The following is a 22,979-nucleotide window of genomic DNA, read 5'->3' as shown; positions in this document are numbered from 1 at the left end:
TCATGGTCATAAGGGATACATAGTAACCAGTTGAAGGCCAGAGCCGGGTATGTATGAGGCCTAAGACTTTTTTGGGGGGGAGGGGGGTGCTTAACACTTACACTGAGAGAACCTTGGCCTGGTACCTCCAAGTTATAAAATTTCACAAATGTGGATGGCGAGGCCCAGCCAGCCGCCGAAAAAATGTCCTCAATGGATATTCCACTGAACCAGGCCCACGAAGAGGCCATGTCTCTCATGGAGTGAGCTCTGACGCCCAAGGGGCAAAGAAGGTCTTTGGACTTATAAGCTAGCGCAATAGCATCCACTATCCAGCGCGACAGTCTCTGCTTTGTGACGGCTAAACCTTTAGTGCAGCCACCAAAGTATACAAGGAGTTGCTCTGACTGCCTAAATGACGCAGAACACTCCAGATAAATCTCCTGAGAGCCATTACGAGGCAGAGTAAATAATAATAATAATAATAATAATAATAATTCATTACATTTATATAGCGCTTTTCTAGGTAGGCCTACTCAAAGCGCTTTTACATGAAAGGGGGAATCTCCTCAGCCACCACCAATGTGCAGCATCCACTTGGATGATGCGACGGCAGCCATATTGCGCCAGAACGCCCACCACACACCAGCTTACTGGTGGAGAGGAGACAGTGATGAAGCCAATCAGTATATGGGGATGATTAGGAGGCCATGATGGACAGAGGCCAAGGGGCAAATTTGGCCAGGATGCCGGGGTTAAACCCCTTCTCTTTTTCGAAGGACATCCTGGGATTTTTAATGACCACAGAGAGTCAGGACCTCGGTTTAACGTCTCATCCGAAGGACGGATAATAGACATAACTCTCATCATCTGGCGAGGATAGAGCCTTCAGGGAAATGACCTGTGCTCTGAATGGAATGGAGAGTACTTTAGGAACATAACCGTGCCTCGGTTTAAGGACGACCGTGGAGTCATTTGGCCCAAATTCCAGGCAGGAGGCATTCATATATAACGCTTGTAGATCACCCACTCACTTGACTGAGGCAGCGCCAGCAGAAAAGCAGTTTTGAGCGAGAGCAAATTCAGGTCCACAGACCGAAGCGGCTCGAAGGGGGACCGTTCATGGCCTCCAGGACTTTAGAGAGGTCCCAGATAGGCACAGACGGGGAGCATGAAGGGTTTAACCTCCTAGTGCCCTTGAGAAAACGGACAATGAGGTCGTTCCTTCCCAGTGGTTTGTCGGCTACCAGTGCATGAAACACTTTTATAGCTGCCACATAGACTTTGAGTGTGGAGGGGGTGCGACTGAGTGATCCAGGAGCTCTTGTAAAAATACGAGCACACTCGGTACTTAAAATGAACGAGGGTCTACGTTTAGTGTAGCACACCAGCTAGAAAACACTGCCTATTTCTGAGTGTACAGGCATCTTTGTTGAGGGCGCTCTAGCTTCCAAAATGGTTTGCAGCACTCTATCCGGGATATACCTGGGTACCTGTTGAGAGGCCATGCGTGGAGGGCCCATAAGTCGGGACGTGGGTGCGAAATTTTCCCGTTCGCCTGTATGAGGTCTTTCCTCTGTGGAATTGGCCATGGGGCTGTTTTCAGCAGCTTTATCAGCTCTGGGTACCACGACTGGGTTCTCCAGGGGGGGGGGGGGGGGGCTATTAACAGCACTTCACATCTGCACTCCCTGATCCTTTTGATGACCTGTGGTAACATCGTGACAGGAGGGAACACGTACAGAGGGCGGCTCGGCCAGTCGTGGCCCTGTTATTTGTAAAAAATATTTGGCAGTGAGCGTTGTCTTCTGAGGCGAAGAGGTCGAACTCCGCCCTGCCGAAGACATCCCCACAGCAGCTGAACCGTTTGTGGGGGAGGAGACCATTCCCCTGAAAGAACATTGCGTCTGGATAACATATCCGCACCCTGGTTCAGAATGCCTGGCACATGCGCCACCCTCAGCAAGCACAGGTTGTGCTGGGACCAGAGAAAAAAAAATTCTCTGCCATGCTTTGTAGGTTGTGTGACCTGAGACCTGAGACCTGGCGGATTATGTACGACACCACTGCCCTGTTGTCCATCCGGACCAGGACGTGGTGGTCTCTTAAGTATGGGAGAAAGGCTTTTAAGGCTAAGGCTACCGCCTTCATCTCTAGACAGTTTATGTGTTGGCGTTTCTCTGGGTCTGATCACAGACCAGAGACGGGCCTGCCCTCCTAAAGGGCCCCCCAGCCTGAGCTGGAGGCATCTGTCGAGATTGCTTTTCTCCTCGAGATCACACCCAATCTCACGCAAGACCGAAACCAGTTGGTCGCTTTCCGGGGGGTCAGGGCTCTGATGCAGTAGTGACTCGCTCTGATTTGTAAGTGGCCAGATCGCCATGCGTGAGCTGGGACCCGTGGTTTTAGCCAGCACTGAACAGGACGCATTCGCAGCAGTCCTAGTTGGAGTACTGGTGAGGCCGAAGCCATGAGACCCAGCATCTTCTGGAATCTCTTGAGGGGAACGCGGGCACCCGCCCTGAAAGATGTCGCCAGGCACCGAATAGAAAGCGTGTGCGCTTCGGTAAGGTGCGCTCTCATGTGTACCGAGTCTATTTCTATACCCGGGAAGGAGATGTTCCGGCTGGGAGATAGTGTGTCCGATTGGGCAACGATGAGCCAATCGTCAAGGTAGTTTAACACTCGCACTCCCCACTGTCTCAAGGGGAAGAGCGCCGCGTCCATACACTTCATGAAGCTACAGGGCGCTAGAGACAGGCCGAATGCTAGTACTGTGTACGGATAAGCCTGCTCTCCGAATGCAAACCTCAGGAATGGTCTGTGTGTTGAGGCGCTATCTGGATGTGAAAATAGGCGTCTTTCAGATCTACTGAGAAAAACCAATCTCCCGGGCCAATATGCACGAGAATTTGTTTGGTTGTCAACATCCTGAACAGACGCGTCATAAGCGCTTTGTTCAAGTGTCTGAGATCTAGAGGGTCTGAGACCGCCATCCTTTTTGGGGACGAGGAAGAAGTAGCGTCTGTAAAAGCCTGTCTCGCTTTGTGACATAGGAATGGTTTCGACAGCTCCCGTTTCCAACAGTTTTGTAACTTCGGTGTGGAGAACACGGTCCATGCCCTTTTCGACCGTTGTCTCGACCTTGGCTAAAAAGTGTGGAGGTCTGGAAGCAAACTGGAGCGAGTATCCTTGTTTTATTATGTTCAACACCCATTTTGATATTTCGGGGATAGCCTCCCAGGCTTCGGGTCCCATAGTTAGGGGTTGGATGAAGACAGGACCTGGGTCGCTGTGAGACAGGTGCCCAGCTGTCTGGCTGTCTAATGTTTTCCCTCCCGTGCGAGCAGCGCTCATGCACAGGGGCACGCGCCTCAGGGAGCGCAAACCCCCTAAAGCATCTATAGTGTGGGCTTGGGTGGAAACTAGCCCCACAGGAACAGTTTTCACATGTAGCGGTGCGTTCATAGCAGTGTGCACACAGTCTACATTTATTACCTTCTTTTCCCTGATAGGGGAAAAAGATGACACCGTGTTGGAAGTGTTTCTGTGTAGGGGCGCGCACATCATAATGGACACCTGAACTACACTGGCAGCGTGAGCTGTCTAGAGACTGTATGCACAGTGTTTATGTGTGGAGGTGCAGAGCTTGTGGTGGGCACACCTTCTATATTTGTTAAATTAGCAGCACGTGATGGCGAATTGTCTACTGTGGGGACAGTGCTTGTGTGTAGGCGTGCAAACTTCATAGCGGGCACATGGCCTACATGACACATGGAGAAAAGAGCTCTGTTCTTGCTTTTTTTGTGTCGCTGTGAAAATGGCGTTTGTTTGCAGGCGAGCGTGCTTCACGGCAGACTCGTTTGCTGCAGAGTTTCCAGAGTTTCTAGCCGCCTGAACAGAGGGAACTGGGGAATGTCTGAAGGATTTGAGAGATCGGTCCGGCCTCGGTGGGACTCGAATTCTCTCTTTTTCTCCCTGTGACTAGGACGGCTTACGAGGCTCAGGGTCCAACGCAATCCTGGGTCGGGGTCCCCGCCTCTCAGGGAACGGAGTGCGCCTAGCAGAGCGAGAGCGGCGACAGACTTCAGCCGCTGGGCGGGGGCTGGGTGACCGGTGGCACTGACTTGGGCTGCTGTTGAGGAGGCTTCCTTCTGGTCTGGCATCGAGCTGGAACGTTTCGGAAGGAAGTGCATCGCCTGTGATGCTTTCTGCACCTCTGTGTAGCGCTCGGAGAAGCTCTTAATGGCCGGGCCAAAGAGACCAAAACTGGAGATGGGGAAGTCCATGAAAGCCGCCCCCTTCTACCTCCTTCATATCTGTCAAGTTCAACCACAGGTGCTGCTTGAGCACCGGTAGGTAGGCCATGCTCCTCCCGATGGCCTGGGCTGTAGACTTCATAGCCCGCAGGGCCAGGTCAGAGGAGCTACGCAGCTCCTTGAAAGCCTCTGATTCAGGTCCAGACTCGTCCAGGGAATGGAGAAGTTTGGCCTGAAAGACTTGCAGGACAGCCATCGTGTGAAGCAGCGGCGGTGCCTTCCACGACTTAGTAAGTCATCATGAACTAAGGTGAAGAAGGGGGCGGGTCGCTGCTGAGGGGTCTGTCGGCGCCCCTGCAGGAACCACTCGTCGAGCCTGCTGCGTGAGGGTTGTTGGGGTGGAGACCAGTCGAGCCAGAGGTCTGCCACTGCCTTCGTGAGTACGCAGAGAATTCCATGTCGATGTTGGTCCTCACGCTGTCTTGTTCATTCATTTCATTTCATTAATTTATTATTTATTTGAACAGGGACAATGTAAAATATACATTAACCTTATAAAGGAGAGATGCATTTTACCAGGTTGTAGCACATGTGCTAATTTCCACCTGTAGTCCCTGGGCAGGCTGATGTCAACATATAAAGTTAATAATACATTATCTCAAAAATAATATTAAAATTATCACACCCTTCATTCATTCCTCAGCATTCATTTACAAGTACACTCTCACATACACATCAATTACAATACATTATGTGAACATGTTTGTTTTAAAAGAAGCCATTTTTTGGCCCGATGTGAAAAGGTGTTAAAATTTACACATGTGGTCAGCTCTGTTGGCAATTTATTCCATTGTCTGATGGCCACACTCGAGAAAGCTGAGCTGGCGAATGCTAGTGTGGACGGAGGGGGGCCGGAAACGGACCCCGCCCAGTCGTCGCAGTCCGAAGCCGCGAGGGAAAGGCTCTCATCCTTTTCCTCTTCTTCCTCGTCTGAAGTCCCAAACGACACGAGGTCTGCCGCTCACAGAGAGGGTCGCTGGTCGACCTGTGTAAACAGGACTGGCGAGGGAGACCGCTGGAGAGAGACCGAGGCACCCGGGGACTGAGCCGGCGTGAGCACGCTCGTCTCGGCTCGCTCAGGCTCCCTTTGTGAACGGTGCTTCTTCTTGCGCGGCTCAAGCAAAGGAGCGGGGAGCGGGGAGCGGGTCATCATCGGTGAAGCAGGCGAGTCGAGCCCGCAGAGTGGTAAGATCCATCACATCACATCACATTCCGGGCAGCTGCCCTTAGTGAGTGCAGCTCAGGCAGGAAGTGGGCCTCTACACGAGGTGCGGGTGGTGCGAGGCATTTGAAACAACGCCTCAGAAATATACTCTTTTAAAGTGTGAACGCAGCGGTGAACACACAGGATTTGCAATAAAAGGATATGGCGCGCCCGATGGCACAGCAAAACAGCGTGCTGAATGAAGCCGGCATCCGCTGAAAGGCGTTTTGACGGCGACGAGTGCTTCTATTCCGGAGGTCAGCGAAGTGGAGAAGTCGCTGCAGGAGTAAAAATCTAAAGGACCTAAGCGAGGCTCGGCAATATATAGCCTCTGACCACGCCCATACTGGCGGGCTCTGACGCACCAGGCGTCCTGATTGGTTCTCGCGTCAAAGCCGCCTCGTCGTAGGTTCGTGCAGTTGCCGCAGCACAGACAATGACCGCTCTCGCGCTCAGTTGTGCTCGCTGTGCAGCTGCACTGCGTTTTAAAAAGTTTGCTTTAATATTTTCGAGAAAAGAAGGTTTTCCCATAGCGTAAGCTAGCCTTACGCAATACGAGAGACCTCTCGAAAGGGAACTATGAATTGTGACAGAAATAGTCAAAGGCTTACAAGTACTACACATCTTTTTCCAGCACTTCAAAACTATAATATCATGTGTTATTTTTAATGTGATAACACACTTTGTTCATCCTTCAAAGATTCCCCTAAAACTAAACATTTTAAGATGTAGGAAAACTCTTATTTAAACACTAAATTACCATTGTAAACAGTAGGATGATTATTGGCTATTTTCACTCCCTAACGTCAATTTTTTCACTCATTTTGCTTTTAATTAATATTAAGACATTATGGCCCGGTTTCACAGACATGGCTTAGCATAAGCCAGGAGTAGGCCTTAATGTGTACTAGTTAAACTGGGGCATTTAAGTACCTTTCATGAACGTGGCTTAAAATAAGCTTAGTTAGTCTGAGACTACAGAGTCCTGGAGTAAATTAAGTAATCTTAAATGAAAACACCTGGGATAGGCCTGATTAAGTTGAGTATAAGCACATGCCGTTGGGCTGATGGTGCTCATAAAAACCTGGAATGGACCAGAAAACATTATTATTGGTGAACATTTTGACACAAAGCAAAGGCAGATGCAAAAAGAATTCGTTCCAAAAACTTCAGTGAGTATGAAAAAACACTACTGAAACAAATTTTGACCAACCATCCAGTTATTGAAAGTAAAATCCACACTACTGCTAGTGAGCAAAAGAAAAGGAGTGCTTGGAATGCAATTTGCAATGAATTTAATGCAAATGAAAATGCAACCACAAGAACAATACAACAACTTCAGGTGAGATTTCTTCATTATTATCATTGCTCATTTCTCATATTCATATTTTTGGGACAATTTATAATGAATGATTTTTGCCTGTATAGACTCTGTGGAAGAACCTTAAACTGGCTTTAAAACGACAGAATGCAGAGATCAGAAGACAGCGATTTACTACTGGTGGTGGACCACCAAATAAAGACAAAACTGATGAATTGAGTGACTTGCTGTCTGGAATAATACAGCACCAGCAACCTCTGGATGGTATACCAGATGATGATCACTTGAACAGTTCAGATGAAGATCTGGGGCCGTATTCACAAAGCATTTTATCTTACCACTAGGAGTACTCCTAAATCGCACTAAAAGATTTTAGCTAGGAGTTTTCTCTTAAAAGTTATTCACAACGCCTTTTAGACCTACTCTTAGTAAAGAAAAATGACAACTCCTAAACTAAGAGTGAGTCTTCGTTGCTATGGATGACGTCATTACTCATGCACAAGCTTGACTGAAGTGACCACCTTGATTGGCTGATGATTGTAACGCGGGAATGATTCCAAACACCTCCCCTACGATGATGATTGACAGGTGACAGGTCTGAGAATGCGTGCGCTACACAAGTAGTGCGAAGGACGGAAGATGATGAATAACTGAATAAATAGCCTAAATGAATAAAGAGTAAGGCAAAACAAATAGCCTAGTAGCCTAATGAAACATATGGATTGATGCAATATCTTTGCAACATTATTGAATTAATCTGTCACTATATGCCTCTGCCTATACGTTTGCAAAGAGAAGAACATTTTAATTTGATTCACAATGAAACGTTACAATTACTTTACATGCAATGAGTAGCCTAGTTTTGCTTGTTGTTGTTATGCCTACAATGCAAAATTGTTCCCTCTCCTGTAGCATACGCATTTCAAAACATCGCATCGTGAAATGCCACAAAAAATGGTTTGTGAATAGGTCTTAGTGAGTTAGGAGTCCTCTCGACTTCTTTTAAGCTGTCCCAGGCTTAGGTGCTACTTTTAGGGCTAAAATGTTTTGTGAATTACTCTTAGTCAAAAAAATTAGGAGTCCTAAAGTTACGAGTGACACGGCCATTATTTTTAGGAGTTGCTCCTAAATTCGCCAGTTAGGAGCTACTTTAAGCCTTAAAATTCTTTGTGAATACGGCCCCTGAGCACAAATGGTATGTTAGAAAGAAATTGATTTCTTCCTTTGGTACATATATTCCACTCTGTCAATTTTTATTCTTCTTTCATTGTAAGGATCATGTGAATTTATTTGTGCCTCTGTTTTTCCCCACAGAAGAAAGGAATCTGAACGGGTTGGAAAAGCCAGAGCACAGTGAGTGTGTGCCTTCCACATCTGCTCCTGCATCCCTGAGAAAAGATGCTGCCACCACCTTTCAGCAGAGAACAAGCAAGATGACCATCCATGAAAAGTTAGCCAGAGAATTTCATGAGGAAAAAATGAAATATCTGAAGGAAGAACATGAAATGAAAATGAGAATTCTACAGGTTGAATTGGATATGAAGTTGGAAGAAAGAGGTATGATCCAAAAACGATACAGTAAGGAGCCAGCCATGGTGAACAATATGATGTATAAACAATAAAAACAAAAATAAACCTTTTGTCATTTAGATATTCATGACTGAGTGTATTTAAACAACCACAAACTACATTTTCAACCAGTATTGGTTTAGTAATTTTTTTAAATTTTGCTGCACACTATTTTAATTTTGTACAGAACAAAAATTATCAAGGCAAAATAAGGCATAATGAATACATTCCATATTGAAATGCATCTCATCTAGCTGAAGTGCTGCAATGTGAAAGCAACTCTGTGTGCAAGTCCTCGTTGGTCACTGGCTGCCTCAGTCATGGGCACATCTGCTTCATCGTCATCTTCCATTGGAGGATCAGGACAGCAGCGCTGCTTCAGGTAGTTGTGCAGCACCGCTGTAGCAATGATGACCTTGCAGCATCTCCTTGGCCTGAAGCGAAGTGTATTACGTAAACACTGGAATCGATTTTTCCATATTCCAAACATGCGTTCAACCATGCCACTTGTTCGGATATGAGCTCTGTTGTATCTTTGCTGCTCAGCTGTTGTGGGATTTATGTATGGAGTGAATAAAAAGTTACTCTGACCATATCCACTGTCACCAAGTAGAAGTCCACTATACTGTCCACTCTGAAACTGAGCACATAATGAAGAGTTGACAAAAATCCTTGAATCGTGAGTTGAACCTTTCCAGCGCGCAACAATGTTTGAAAACTCTAAATTAGGTGTGCATACACCCTGAACGTTGATAGAAAACCAGTTCTTACGGTTCCTGTACTCCTCAGCATCAGGGGTTGATGGACACTTGACAGGAACATGACATCCATCTATACAGCCAATGACACCTGGGAAGTGCCCATATTCATAGAATTGCACTTTATATTTGGCTTGGTCAGCAGCATCTCAGTGTGAGCAGAACTTGGAGAGAAATGGGTAAAGGCCTTCCTCTCAGAGACAGACAGGAAAGTCTAGGCTCAAGCAAAGATATTATCTCCACTGCATTTTCCTTGGACATACGAAAGCGGTCTTGAAAAGCTGTGTCATCAAAGTAATGTAAAGGATCACTCCTATCCACAAGTACTCTGGCTGGCCTCTGTTGTGCATGTTGGTTTTCATTTAGATATTCCAAATATTCCATGCTCCCTCACAAACAGTACTAAGCACGAGTTAAACCTGCCTCTTTGAAGGATTAATTTAAGATTCAATTTAGTCATAGACTAGCTATAATCCTTCCTCTTGCAATCGGCTTTGTTTAATCCAGAACAGGCTAAATCTTTGACTATTTTAATATATATCTGTGCAAGTCGCTTTGAGTTAAGACAGCTCAAGTGGGCAGTTTAGTCTGGGACTAGGCTTAAGCCATGTCTTCTTTTATTATTATTAGAATTTATTAGGATTAGCCCCTTGAGATGTATCATCTCGTTTTCTAGGGGGTCCTTACAATGAAACACAATTACAACTTAAAGAACATAACAAGATTACAATTAACAATACATCAACAAACAGACAAAACACAAAAACACATCACCCAAAAAATAAAAAGAGCAACAGTACACATAACAACAACGATAGTTTCAATGATAGCATGTGCAATCTACTTTAAAATAAGATAATATAGATTGTTTAAACAACCGAAAAGAAGTAATGGATCTAATATCTACAGGCAAGTTATTCCAGTCTAGTACAGCTTTAAACATAAATGCTCTCTTACCAATTGTTTTTCTAACACGAGGAACGAGAAAGTAAGTCTGAACAGAATGCCTAACTTGATGGTTTGAAGAAAAGAGTACAAAGTATTGTTGTAAATAACTAGGATAATCAAAGTAAATACATTTAAATATAAATTGGAGCCAGTGAGTCTGCCTTCTCACATTCAAAGATGGCCACTGAAGTGCATCATACATTGTACAGTGGTGAGTGGAAAAAGAACATCCTAAAACAAATCTGCAAATTCTATTATATGCCGAATTAAGTGAGACAAGATCAGATTTTAATGCCGTCTGATAAACCACATCACAGTAATCAAAAAACGGAAATATTAATTGAACAACTAGTTTCTTACGAACACTGTAAGAGAAGCAATTTCGAGATCGATGCAAGATACTCATTCCAACATTGACTTTTCGTAAAACATGATTAATATGTGGTTTAAAGGAAAGTTTAGAATCGAGCCATAAACCAAGATATTTAATAGTGTCAACTCTATGCAGAGGAGTACCGTCTTTACATGATACAACACAAGAACAGGTTTTAGAATTAAGTTTATGTCTAGAACCAAAAATCATAGTATATGACTTGGTTTTATTAAGCACTAATTTATTAGCCAAAAGCCAGTCTTGTAAACTATTAAAATCCGATTGAAGAGATAATTGAATTTGTATAGGATCCGAATTACATGTATATATGACAGTATCATCTGCGTAAAGTTGAACCTGACAGTTTTTAAGAAGTAATGGTAGATTATTAACATAAATAGAAAAAAGAAGTGGTCCCAGAACTGAACCTTGAGGCACACCTCTTTGCTGAATCAGAAAATCAGATTTATTCCCATTTAGGACAACGCATTGTTTCCTGTTGTGCAGATATGAATTAAACCACAAAATTGTATTTTTTGAACAACCAATAGCATGAAGTTTATCTAGAAGCAAATAACGATCAACCAAATCAAAAGCTTTAGTCAAATCAAGAAAAATAGCACCTGTGAGCTTTCCATTATCTGAGGCTGAAAACACATCATTTGTAAACTTAAGTAATGCAGTAGTTGTGGAATGATTAGACCTAAAACCAGATTGAGACGATGATAGAATATTATTGATAGATAAATAATTTGAAAGTTGTTTATAAATTAATTTTTCAAAAACTTTAGATATAGAACATATAATAGATATTGGTCTATAATTATTAATATCAAGTACATCACCTCCCTTATAAAGCGGAGTAATGCGTGCACATTTCCAGATCACCGGCAACTCACATGTAGACAAAGAAAGATTAAATAAATCAGCTAGTGGATACATAAGAATATATGAAGTTAATTTAAGATACCTATTTTCAATTCCATCTAATCCTTCACCACTAGTCACTTTTAATTCATCAATAGCACTCTGAACATCAATTGGAGCAATCTTCCCAAATGAAAATGAACTATTACATGATGCAGTCTCATTACAAATATCAGTATTCAAGTAAGAGGCGGATACTAAAGTAGACCAAACTGAAGAAAAATGCTGATTAAATTCTTGCGCAATAGATAAGGAGTCATGAAGTATTATATTATTATTAACTCTAATTTGATTAACTGAATGTTTATTTGATGTATTAATAATGTTTTTAATTTTATTCCAAAATTGTTTAGGATTTTTATAATGAAAAGAAAGACATTCTTTATAATAATTAGACTTTGCATTTCGAGTTTTTGTTTTGCTCAAATTTCTCAAATGCCTGTAGACTTCCCAATCAGCATTACTTCTTGTCTGACGAAATGTTGTCCATGCTTTGTCCCTTTGCCTAAAAAGACTAATAAGTTCCGAATTAATCCAAGGAAGATGATTGCCCTTAACCCTAACAATTTTCCAAGGTGCATGCTTGTCTACAACATTTATAAATTCAGTATAAAAAAAATCCCAAGCGTCTTGTACATTAGGAATTAAATTATATCTATTCCAATTAATAGAAATCAGATCATGAATAAATAAATCTAAATTCAGTTTTTTATATTGTCTGATTTTAATTAATTTTGGTGGCAATTTAGGTACTTTAATTTTCCATACACAGAATATAATCGAATGATCACTAAAGCAGTCAGACATCACACCGGACCTTAAAAATCTATTTGGGTGTGAGACAAGTATCCAATCAAGAAGAGATTGTGTGCGAGAAGTAATTCTAGTAGGCTCAGTAATTAATTGGGTAAGATTTAAATCATTAAATATATTTTTCTCTTTATTACATGACGTATCCAACCAATTCTTATTGAAATCGCCTAATAAGATTAACTCATTTTTACCAAAAACTGAATTAATAGTGGATATCAGGCAGTTAAAGGACTCCACTGGTGAAGAGGGTGGTCTGTATATGCTCCCGATGATTATACATTTATTTAAATGGAAAACCACCTTAACAAAAATACATTCAAAATATAAAGGATCAATCGAAGGTATAATTAATTCAGAAACAAGACCTGTAGATACATATATAGCCACACCTCCACCCCTGGAGCACCTATCCGATCTGTAAACAACATAATTTGTTAAGCTAATTTCATTATCCGAAACATTGCTATTGAGCCATGTTTCGGAAAGAGTGATAATATCAGGCTTATTTAAATCAACCCACACACGAAGTAAATCAATTTTACACACCAAACTTCTAATATTCAAGTGAATGATTTTTAATCCCTTAACCTTATCCAGCTTGAAAAATAACTAACAATGATACTGTCACTGGTCAAATATAAGAACACAAATAACTGAATACAAAAATTCATAACAAGGGTGAAAAAACTATCAAATAAACTGATCACAACAGAACAAACAAACAGGACATAAAATACAAAACATATAAACATAAAAACATGACACCCTTCAAGACTAACCCAGCTGCCCCAGAGACCATGTCCCAGGGCACTCCAGTGAGTAAACCAAATAATATAGATCAAAAACCGTCTCATCAACTCAACTCAAACAGCAATAATAATAAAAATAAAAATAAAAAAGAATGTAACTTAATGAAAAAATAAAAAATAAAAAAATAGAAAAGAAAAATATAGGCTATATGCCAAACAGTAGCTCTGTGTGAGGTAATACAGAATCCAACGCTCCAAAATAGTATTTCACATCACAAAACTACCTCCACACAATAATAATAATTATGCTACTAACAAACTTCGGTTATCCAAAAAATCAAGCCTCTCTTCAGACAGTCATTAAATTATCCTGGTGAAGTCTGAGGTGACATGTAGACAGCTTCAGCATCTTTGTGGCAGCTAAAACGCTGCTGTTTGCCATCAACAAAAACACACAACGTGCAAGGATATCTAAGATAATATTTCATATTAAGTTCGCGAAGCTTACGTTTAACAGGATCAAAGCTCCTGCGCTTCTTCATCAGGTCAGCACTGAAGTCCGGATAGATATATACACGTGTCCCGTTGTACTCGAGCTTCTTTTTCTCCCTCGCAATGCGAAGAATTTTCACTTTGTCCTGGAAATTAAGGAGCTTGATCATAATAGGTCTAGGACTGGCTCTATCGCTTTGACGAACTGTCGGAGAGCGATGAGCCCATTCAATGATCAACGGAGTGGAAAAGTTGTCTTGTCCCAAAAGCTGTGGAATCAAACGGGACATAAAGCCGGCAATATCACCGCCTTCCGATGACTCTTGAACTCCAACAAAGCGGAGATTAGAACGTCGACTTCGATTCTCCAAATCGTCAACTTTGTCCAGCAGGTATGAGTTGTCTTTCTCCAGTTGTTGAATCCGAGCGACACATACTTGCACGTTGTCCTCATTAGCCCCAACACGTTGTTCTAACAAATGAACTTGATCTCCCAAAGTACTTAATGAATTCTGAATACTAGTCAGTCTGCTATGAATGACGTCCATTTTTACATCAAAATGCTCCAGCATATCAGTCTTACTCTGTGTAATGGCGTTCCACAAAGTTTGGAGTGTGATATGTGACTCATCCATTGCGCCAATCGTGTAATCCAAACAACAAAAAACGTGTGGCTGTATGAAAAACTTTAACGCCAATGTATTGAAAAGCAGTCAAAAAAGAGGAGATCTTACAAAGTTACTATGATAGCAATAAGCATGCTTGAGTAGAGCTTTACAAACGTTCACTCACGCCGCGACCATCTTGAATTTTATTTCTGTCTGTGAAACCGGGCCTATGAATGATAGTAATTAAAGTTAATGTCATCTAGGGGTCGATCGATTAATCGTGTGACTATTTCACTGTAGACTAGGGGTGGAACGTTACATGTATTCGTATTGAACCGAAATGGTACGGGCCGCGTCACGGTTTGGAGTATAAATTTACACGGAGAATACACGGTATAAAAATAAATAAAACTCGCGTGCAAAATTAATTCATGTAATGCGGAACTACTGTTAGATACGCGGGTTCTTTAGGGACACCTAATCTGTAGCTCCGCCTTAACTCTGAAGCAGGCTGCGATGTAAAGATTGCAATGCTGGAATCGACTGTCTATGGCTGGAATATGGTGTGTGTGTGAGAGAGGGAGAGAGGGGCGCGGGCGCGATCGAAAAGTCGCGTGTGTTTAAAGTCACAAAGTTTTTACTTATATTTGTGTGTGTGTGTGTGAGGCGCGGATGCGATCGAACGGTGGAAACATAAAAACATACTCATTTTGTTTATAGCCTACAAGACATCGTTCAAACTGCAAAGTGTTTAAGTTACTGTTAATTAATTAAGGAAAACAAATATATTAATCTGAAATGTAGCAAATTAATTTAATTCATTCAGGTGCAATTACCAAACATATCTCATGGTCTTTTTGTCTTTTGTACAAGTGCAGATTGGTCAATTGTTCATTGTTCAATAAATGTTTTTGTTGAGAAATCTTGTCCATCTTTAGTAATTATTTGTGTTACATTTTATCTTTCAAATAGAGGTTAAAAACAAGCACATAATCGGCCAAAATAAATCGGCAGCATTTCAAAAGATCGGCATCGGCCTGAAAAAAAAAACATATCGGTCGACCTCTAATGTCATCTACACCCTAAATTAAGCTTAGTGCTTTATTGTCAGCCCCAGTGCCACCAGATACTCTCTGCAGAACTCAGTGGCTCCGGTGCCGCCGCCCTCAGATGCTAGTCTGGAGCCTGTGAACTTAAAGGAACACGCCGACTTTTTGGGACTTTGGCTTATACACCGTTTACCTCCGTTTACCTCCAGATCGAGCCTTTGCCGTTGCTGCACCAAAACTTTGGAACAGCTTACCTGCTTTTATTAGAACTGTCACTACACTACATGAGTTTAAAGCTAAACTCAAAACCTACTATTTTTCTCTGGCTTATAATTGTAGCTGATTTGTGCGGTGTCTGGTATGTTCTGTGTTTTGTCCTGTATTCGTATGTAGTAAATGATGTCAATGCCAATGTTTTGTGCAATAATGTACAGCACCTTGGTCAACAATCGTTGTTTTTAGTGGTGGTATATAAATAAAGTTGAGTTGAGTTGAGTCTTTGTGCTAAGCTAGGCTAGCGGTGGGTGCGTCAGACAGAGTTACAGGACACACGGAGATGAGAAGGGTATGTATGGACTCATCTAACTCTGGGGGATACGGAGAATAAGCTTAAGTCCCAAAAAGTTGGCATGTTCCTTTAAAATAAAACTGCACATTGTAAAATCTGTACGTTGTCTATTTATTATTAAAGAATTTGTCAGTAAAAAAAGTTAGTCTGGAGCCCTGCCCAGAACATTCTGTACCATTTCATAGTTGAACTGTTTATCTAAATGTGATGAAGTGCTTGAATGTTTCTAACATGAATGTTCTTCAGCATCATGAATGAATGAAGAATAAACACCAACCTCTTTGTTCTTCAGGATCTTCAGTGTGTTTCATTCTGCAGGGTTCTGGATCACTCATGTTCTCACTGTCCTCTTTAATAAACTCAGTCTTTGCAGATTTCAGCTCTTCCTGATGCTCTGATGCTCGACTTCACTTGCAGCAGATGGGAATTTACAGCATTTATTGGGGAATTACTGTGGGAGGAGCTTCACTGATGATGTAATTGCTGTGGGAGGAGCTTCTCTGATGATGTGATTGCTGTGGGAGGAGCTTCTCTGATGATGTATTCCAGCGTGGGAGGAGCTGATCTGCCTAAATCAAAAAAATCAATTACTGAGTTTTCAAAAAAAAAATTACGACACTAAGGATTTATGTCTGTCTATCTATTTATTAGACATCCATCTATTTGTATTGCTAATCCTAACATTATTCTGCTTCTTCATTAAAATACAGAAATTAATATAAATAATTTAAATTCTTCCAAATATAAATAATAGTAAGAAAAACAGATAAAATCATAAAAACATAAACGTGCATATTATAGTAGCCAACAAATCCCCTCAGTCTGCTGACACCAATGAAATGAGCTTTAAGTGTCAATTTACAGGAGATCTGAAGACATCAGCATAATAAATGAGGTGAAAACAGGAACTATTGTCATGAAATAAAGAGTGTTTTCAGCAGATCTGTTAATATTGATGAGCCTCAGACTATCAACACTCATTCAACAAGCCATTCAGGATCATCAGCAGATCATCTCACTTTATTCTGAGTGTTTGCTGTTAGACACACATTATTTGAGTCAGGATACATGATAAAAGCCTGTAAAACTGCTATATTGAAAGACAATACTGTAATCTTTCACAATATGACATGAATAAAACATCAATAACACAAAAAGAATCACTAATGACACTCATCTCCATCAACCACCACAGAGAAATAATTACAGCAGCTTATACCATGGTCTGGGTGAATACTCGATTCTGATTGGCTGCAGGGTGTCCGTTAAAAAGTGATAGATGACACCTAGTAAAGGAGTTCTGGTGAAACTGCCTGTTTACCGTTCGAAATTAATAAATAAATGTGCTGGCTGTGAGTATAACCATAGCAACAGGCAGTCAAAGTATCCATAGTGTATTTATACTGGAGAATGCTTTGACGCACTACAACAGCGCACCCTTAAAGGGATAGTTCACTTTGAAATTAATTTTTGATATGTTTTAGCTTACCTCAAGGGCATCCAAGATGTAGGTGTCTTTGTTTCCGCAGTAGTTTCAATTTTGATATTTTTAGGTCAAACCGTTCTTGTCTGTCAGTCATATAATGCCAAATTAAAACAATTCCCCATCATAAGTACACATTGATGGCCTAAGACACGAAACGAGCGGTTTGTGTGAGAAAACGAACAGTATTTATAGCGTTTTTACCTCTTATACACAGCCACGTCCAAATGATCTGATCTGACGTGTACGCAGACTGGTGCATAGATATATACACTAGATGTCGCATTGTCTACAGCAGTTCATTGGAACGAATGTCTTTAAGGCAACATCTAGTGTATATATCTATGCACCAGTCTGCGTACACGTCAGATCAGATCACTTGGACGTGGCTGTGTATAAGAGGTAAAAACGATATAAATACTGTTCGTTTTCTAACACAAACCGCTCGTTTCGTGTCTTAGGCCATCAATGTGTACTTATGATGGGGAATTGTTTCATTTGGACGATGGAGAATTGTTTTAATTTGGACTCTGTGCTTGTGTTTTGAGACAGTGACCATAGACCTGCATTATATGACTGACAGACAAGAACGGTTTGACCTAAAAATATCAAAATTGAAACTACTGCGGAAACAAAGAAACCTACATCTTGGATGCCCTTGAGGTAAGCTAAAACATATCAAAAATTAATTTCAAAGTGAACTATCCCTTTAAGGGAACGTCTGGCAATTCCACCAAGTGATTAAAACGTATAATTTATTATAATATGATTTGATAACTGATAGGAATGTAAATGTGTAATGCAATGTAAGTCACTTTGGATAAAAGCGTTGTGGCAGGGGGGAGTGTGGTTCAGCGATCTCTGTGACGGGAGAAAGTGTGTGTGTGTGTCTCTGCCTGTCGTCTCACGAGGAGAAGCCTAAAGAAGCCGCTGTTTTGTTTGAGGAGAAAGTTATTGAAGAGTGTGTGAGAGCGCACTGAGCGCGATTATTGTTTGGAAAAGACTTATCTAATAAAACACACGATCCACAGCAAGCCGACCCCATCTCCTTCCTTTCCACAAACAAACCTTTGTAGACAGACATCAACATTAGACGTGTGGAAGACGTCGAAAAAAGACGTCGCCTGGCGTTACAAAACAACCCCTTCAGTGGACCGAATTTGGACGTCCAAAAATTACATAAAAAAGACGTCACTCCGACGATGGTTTTTATTCGTTATTTGACACTATAAACCATGCTATAAACACACTGACCTCCTCCAGCTTTTATTTTGGCACTTCCGGTTACCGGCATTTGGAATTTGCATATTAGTTAAATATTTAGTTTCACCCAAAACATTTAGATTCAACATTTATATTTAACATTTATATTTAATATTTATATTTAACATTTAGATTTAATATTTATATTTGGGTGAATGACGGATAAGGATTAAGATGTGAAAAAATTCAAATTTTAGGACTTTCTATACTTATTAGAGTGTTGTGTATGTAATGCAATGACATGTACACATTTCAAGAATGTAATTAACCACTTTTTTTGGTGAATCAGATCTTTTTCCCCATGAAAATGTCATTCCTGGGTAACGTAATGAAATTTTAAATTAATTACATTTCTACCATTGTTGGCATATACAAATGTACTGATATCCATAATTGGAGCTCAACAAACAACTAGTGCTCGTAAAACTACATTTTAATCACAATAAATATAATCAATTTGGGATTTCATATAGACATGGGCTCAGTTTTGGCTGCTGATAACTCAAAATTCAGAACCAAATTTAAAAAAAAAGCTGGAAAATGTTTTAAAATGTTTTCCAATAAAGTAAATAAGACTTGTTTTATCATTAACTCAACAAAAAACAGAATTGTGTAATCTAACACACAAATATGGGTTAAATTAATTGCCTGTGTCATTGTTAGCCGGAATGACATACTGTTAGACGGAAGGACATTCTGTAATATTTTTCAGGATTACCATAAAAACCATCCTCAGTATCATTTTTTCCTTTCCAACACTCAAACTTGAAACAAAGTAAGAGACACTGACAAGTTTTTAATGATTTAAAAAAGTTAAATTCATTGATAATGACCCATGTGACTCATTGAATCATATGAAATCAAGATGAATGACAGCTAAAATATGGCAAAAAACATACAATTATGTAAATAATGTTAATGTTAATAATATAACAATGATAACTTTGCCTAAAAGTTTACAAATGTTAATTAAAAACTAGATTGTTGTGCATATGTCATTCTGGATAACGGATGACATGTCCTGGCTAACAGGTTTTTTGTTATACAAGAATGACATGTTGTTATCCAGGAATGACAAAAACCAATATTTTTTCTTTATAATCAGGCACTAACTTAACCACCTATGGAAAACTACAACTTAGCTATCATCACTTAAGGTAACCTTTTAGATCAAATAGATCGTTTTTTAATATAAAATCATTATAAATGTTTTATTAGTGTTATCCAAAAGGTCACATGATATTGCTACAAAGTGCACCAGTGACCGAAATATCAAAATATCGACATTTTAAGAGACGCTTCCTGACCTTTGCACATGTTCTAGTGCTCCTTCAGGGTCTTCTTTTTGATACAATATTATGTCACATGACATACCAAAATGCATTATGGTCCAAAATGGTCATTGATGTCTGTTATCTAGGACTGACATTAGAGAAATCACAATTTGGGGACAAAAGTCGTTCTGTCATAAAAATTTAAATAAGCTTAGTATTATCACTATATTTGTAGGAATCATTGAAAACATCAATACAATTATGCCCAAGTAGATTTTAAATACTTTTATTTATATTTTTAAAAATTTTGTAGTATTTTTGTATTCAGATTTTAAGCCGGGACAGTTACCCGGAATGACATTGAGACTTTTGAGCTCAATAGTTCCTTAAAGATTAATTATTTATAATGAATTCTCACATGAGTAATTAAAGAGGGGGAAGTTGAGTCACTTAATGAAGTGCATTTAAAAATGTATACATTTTTATATTATGAATATGCTTGGGACACCAGAATTGACACGCCACGTCATTGACCCATTTAACATTTAGATTTATATTTAACATTTAGATTTAGCATTTAGATTTAACATAGCCTATAGGTGTAACATTTAATATTTATATTTAACTATTTATAATATTTCTAAGTTGACAAATATTGTTGTAAATGTGGTAAAAAGTGACCGTCAAAAATTAATACCAGTTTTTTAAACATTGTTTGAAGCTAATGTGACAAAATGTTGCCGTTATTGCGTGAGCCGCTTTACAAACGGCGCCCCATACTCACGTGGCTCATTATACGCTCAACGTAAAGTAAGAGATCGATTCACATAATTCCCCTCACAGATCTCAAACTTTACCTCTTGACTCGACATTCAGTAACAGTTCTCACTCCAAACATCGAGACAATCACACAAACGAACACAAAATCGCTCAGGTCTGAATTAACTCAACATTCTCCTCATGCTCGCTGCTGCTGCACTAAATGATTATTTCAGAAGGAAGACGCCAGAAAAGACGCACAAGTATCGCTGTGATCGATGAAAACAACACAGAAATGAGCCTGTCGCTTAATCAAACTGTATAAAGTGTTTGTGTAAATATGAGAAATACCGTGAACTGCTCTCCTCACCTCAGAAGACTCGACGGTGCGTCCCAAATCGCATACTATCCGCCCTAAATAGTCTCAGAAAATTAGTAGGCTACATCCCTGTTCGTTGTATTTTGGTTTCAAAGATACCCGGATGGTCTACTATTTCCGGTCAGAATCCGTGCAGATCGCGCGTTTGGCCGAGGATTCGGTTAGAACTACAAACACGAGTGAAAAGAGCTAAAAAACTACAGACAAGGAAGACGCGCTGTAGAGAAGTTTAGATAAAGTTTTTTTTTAATTGCAATATTAATGTGGCCGGAGCAGTATATTTGTAATATAACTCAATACGGATAGCCTGACTACGCCACCTTGGGAATTACACCCAAGGAAATATAAAAAGGAACCCAGGTTCGGTGGTGCAGAGAAAAGTCAGAGTCGTGTAATTCAGCAAACAAATAAATAATTTTATTTGAGAGGAAAATATTCTGCTTGTATCTTTAAATAGTATAAATCACTAGCAAGTTTATTGTAACAATACTAAGAACAATGTTAAAAGAACATTCCTACAGGCATACGGGATCCAAGCAAGTTATCACATCAAACAAAACATCACAACCAAAGAAACAAATGTATTGTCTCCACCCAAAAAAAAAAAAAAAAAAAAAAAAAAATTATATATATATATAATAATATATATATATATATATAATAATAATAATAATAATAATAATAATAAAAAAAAATATATATATATATATAAAAAAAAAAAAATATATATATATATTTTTTTTTTATATATATATATTTTTTTAATTATTATTATTATTATTATTTATATATATATATATATATATATATATATATATATATATATATATATATATATATATATATAAAATATAAAATGAACAAGGCTAAAGTTACTTTTTATTGAAAACTCAACCATTTATGTGTGCACGGCAAACCAAATAAGTCGAGGTGCTCAACCCTGGTGCTCCAACCTCACAGCAAATGTGTTCACCCAGGTGACTAGCCTCCCCCTCGGCGCACTCAGCCTTGACTCAAACAAAGAAACAAAAAGAAGAAAGATTAGTGGGTACGATACAAATACAAAATAGTCACAGTACATCCGACACAAATAGAAAGATTGACCAAATCAGTAATTATTGGTCTCAACAGGTGACCGTTAGAGAGACGCTACTGATATGATATGATATAATATAATTAATTACACCACACGGCCAACGGCCCAAATCACACTGGTCAAGCAAACCTCATTAAGGAAATAACAAAAATAACCCAAACCATGAAATGAAAAACAAAGCAAAACACAACAATCATAAAGTAATAACTATCCGTTCACGAGAAACAAGGAGACTGATCTAGTCACGAAAAACAGAAAAAAAATAACCTAATCATGAAAAACAGCAGCACGACCTGAATTAACCATCACGTGGTACACGAGACTGAAAAACAAAACATAATCAAATAATGATTTACTCCAATCAAAAAAAAAAAAAAAAAAACTTTCACTAAATCATACATACCACACGAGAATCACACATGTCACGAGGTCAGGATGCACTCGCGAATGTTCTGCTAAAACACACAATAAACCCAATTAACTTGACTAACCCCATATAACCCTCATCACATCGCGATAGTCGGCATACCTTAAAGCCTTCAATGAGCGCTTGACGCAACTCCCAGAGAACGCCGCCGAGACGGCTACAGCCATCACTTCAAAGGTAAAAAAAACACATACTCTAGACACTCTTAAAACTCCATGAAGCCGTGTATAACCTCCATCGCTTACCTTAACTATAATGAAACCGGAAGAGGGGCGGGTATGACAAAGCCTACATTCAAGGGTTCTTCTTCTTCTTCTTATATAGGATTCCGGCAGTGTAGACGCTGCTGAGCGTATTACTGCCCTCCACAGGTCAGGGTTTGACTTAAATTCTTACATACAGTCCTGTATCATGCAAGAACTGAAGAACTGCCTTTGAGATCAGTTTATGCTCATCACTGTGACCAAACAAAGAGAAAAGAGAAAAAGCCTTAACTCCAAGTCCTGTCAGTTTAATAAAGAATATATTTCTTTCTGCCCTATACTTTCTGCATTCCAGGAAAACATGCCCTACTGTCTCAAGACTCCCACATTCACACAAGCCAGAAACATGCTTTCCTAC

General features: G+C 39.9%; 1 protein-coding gene and 1 pseudogene across 5 annotated transcripts in view; both read right to left on the bottom strand.

Moving 5' to 3' along the window:
• Positions 1-20,931, bottom strand: part of LOC309488467 (uncharacterized protein) — a 145,192-nt gene extending 124,261 nt beyond the window's left edge. For 2 of the 4 annotated variants that reach the window (XM_082156721.1, XM_082156718.1), the window contains exons 1-2: positions 20,827-20,931; positions 15,955-16,246 (exon numbers count right to left, since the gene is read on the bottom strand). In XM_082156721.1, coding sequence (XP_082012847.1) covers positions 15,955-16,012 — 58 coding nt within the window. In that variant the 5' untranslated portion in view covers positions 16,013-16,246; positions 20,827-20,931. Of the gene's footprint in view, positions 1-15,954; positions 16,247-20,807 lie in introns of all 4 variants that reach the window. The other 2 variants (XM_082156720.1, XM_082156719.1) reach the window with 2 other exon arrangements.
• On the bottom strand, positions 8,643-9,534 carry LOC309492524 (putative nuclease HARBI1; annotated as a pseudogene). Its single transcript has one exon. The product of its transcript is annotated as a putative nuclease HARBI1 (transcript).
• Positions 20,932-22,979: the final 2,048 nt, after the last annotated feature.

Source organism: Leuciscus leuciscus, assembly GCF_965113295.1.
Source record: "Leuciscus leuciscus genome assembly, chromosome: 1".
Lineage (NCBI taxonomy): Eukaryota > Metazoa > Chordata > Actinopteri > Cypriniformes > Leuciscidae > Leuciscus > Leuciscus leuciscus.
The sequence above is the reverse complement of the archived record's forward strand: the minus strand, read 5'-3'. Positions and strand labels throughout refer to the sequence as shown.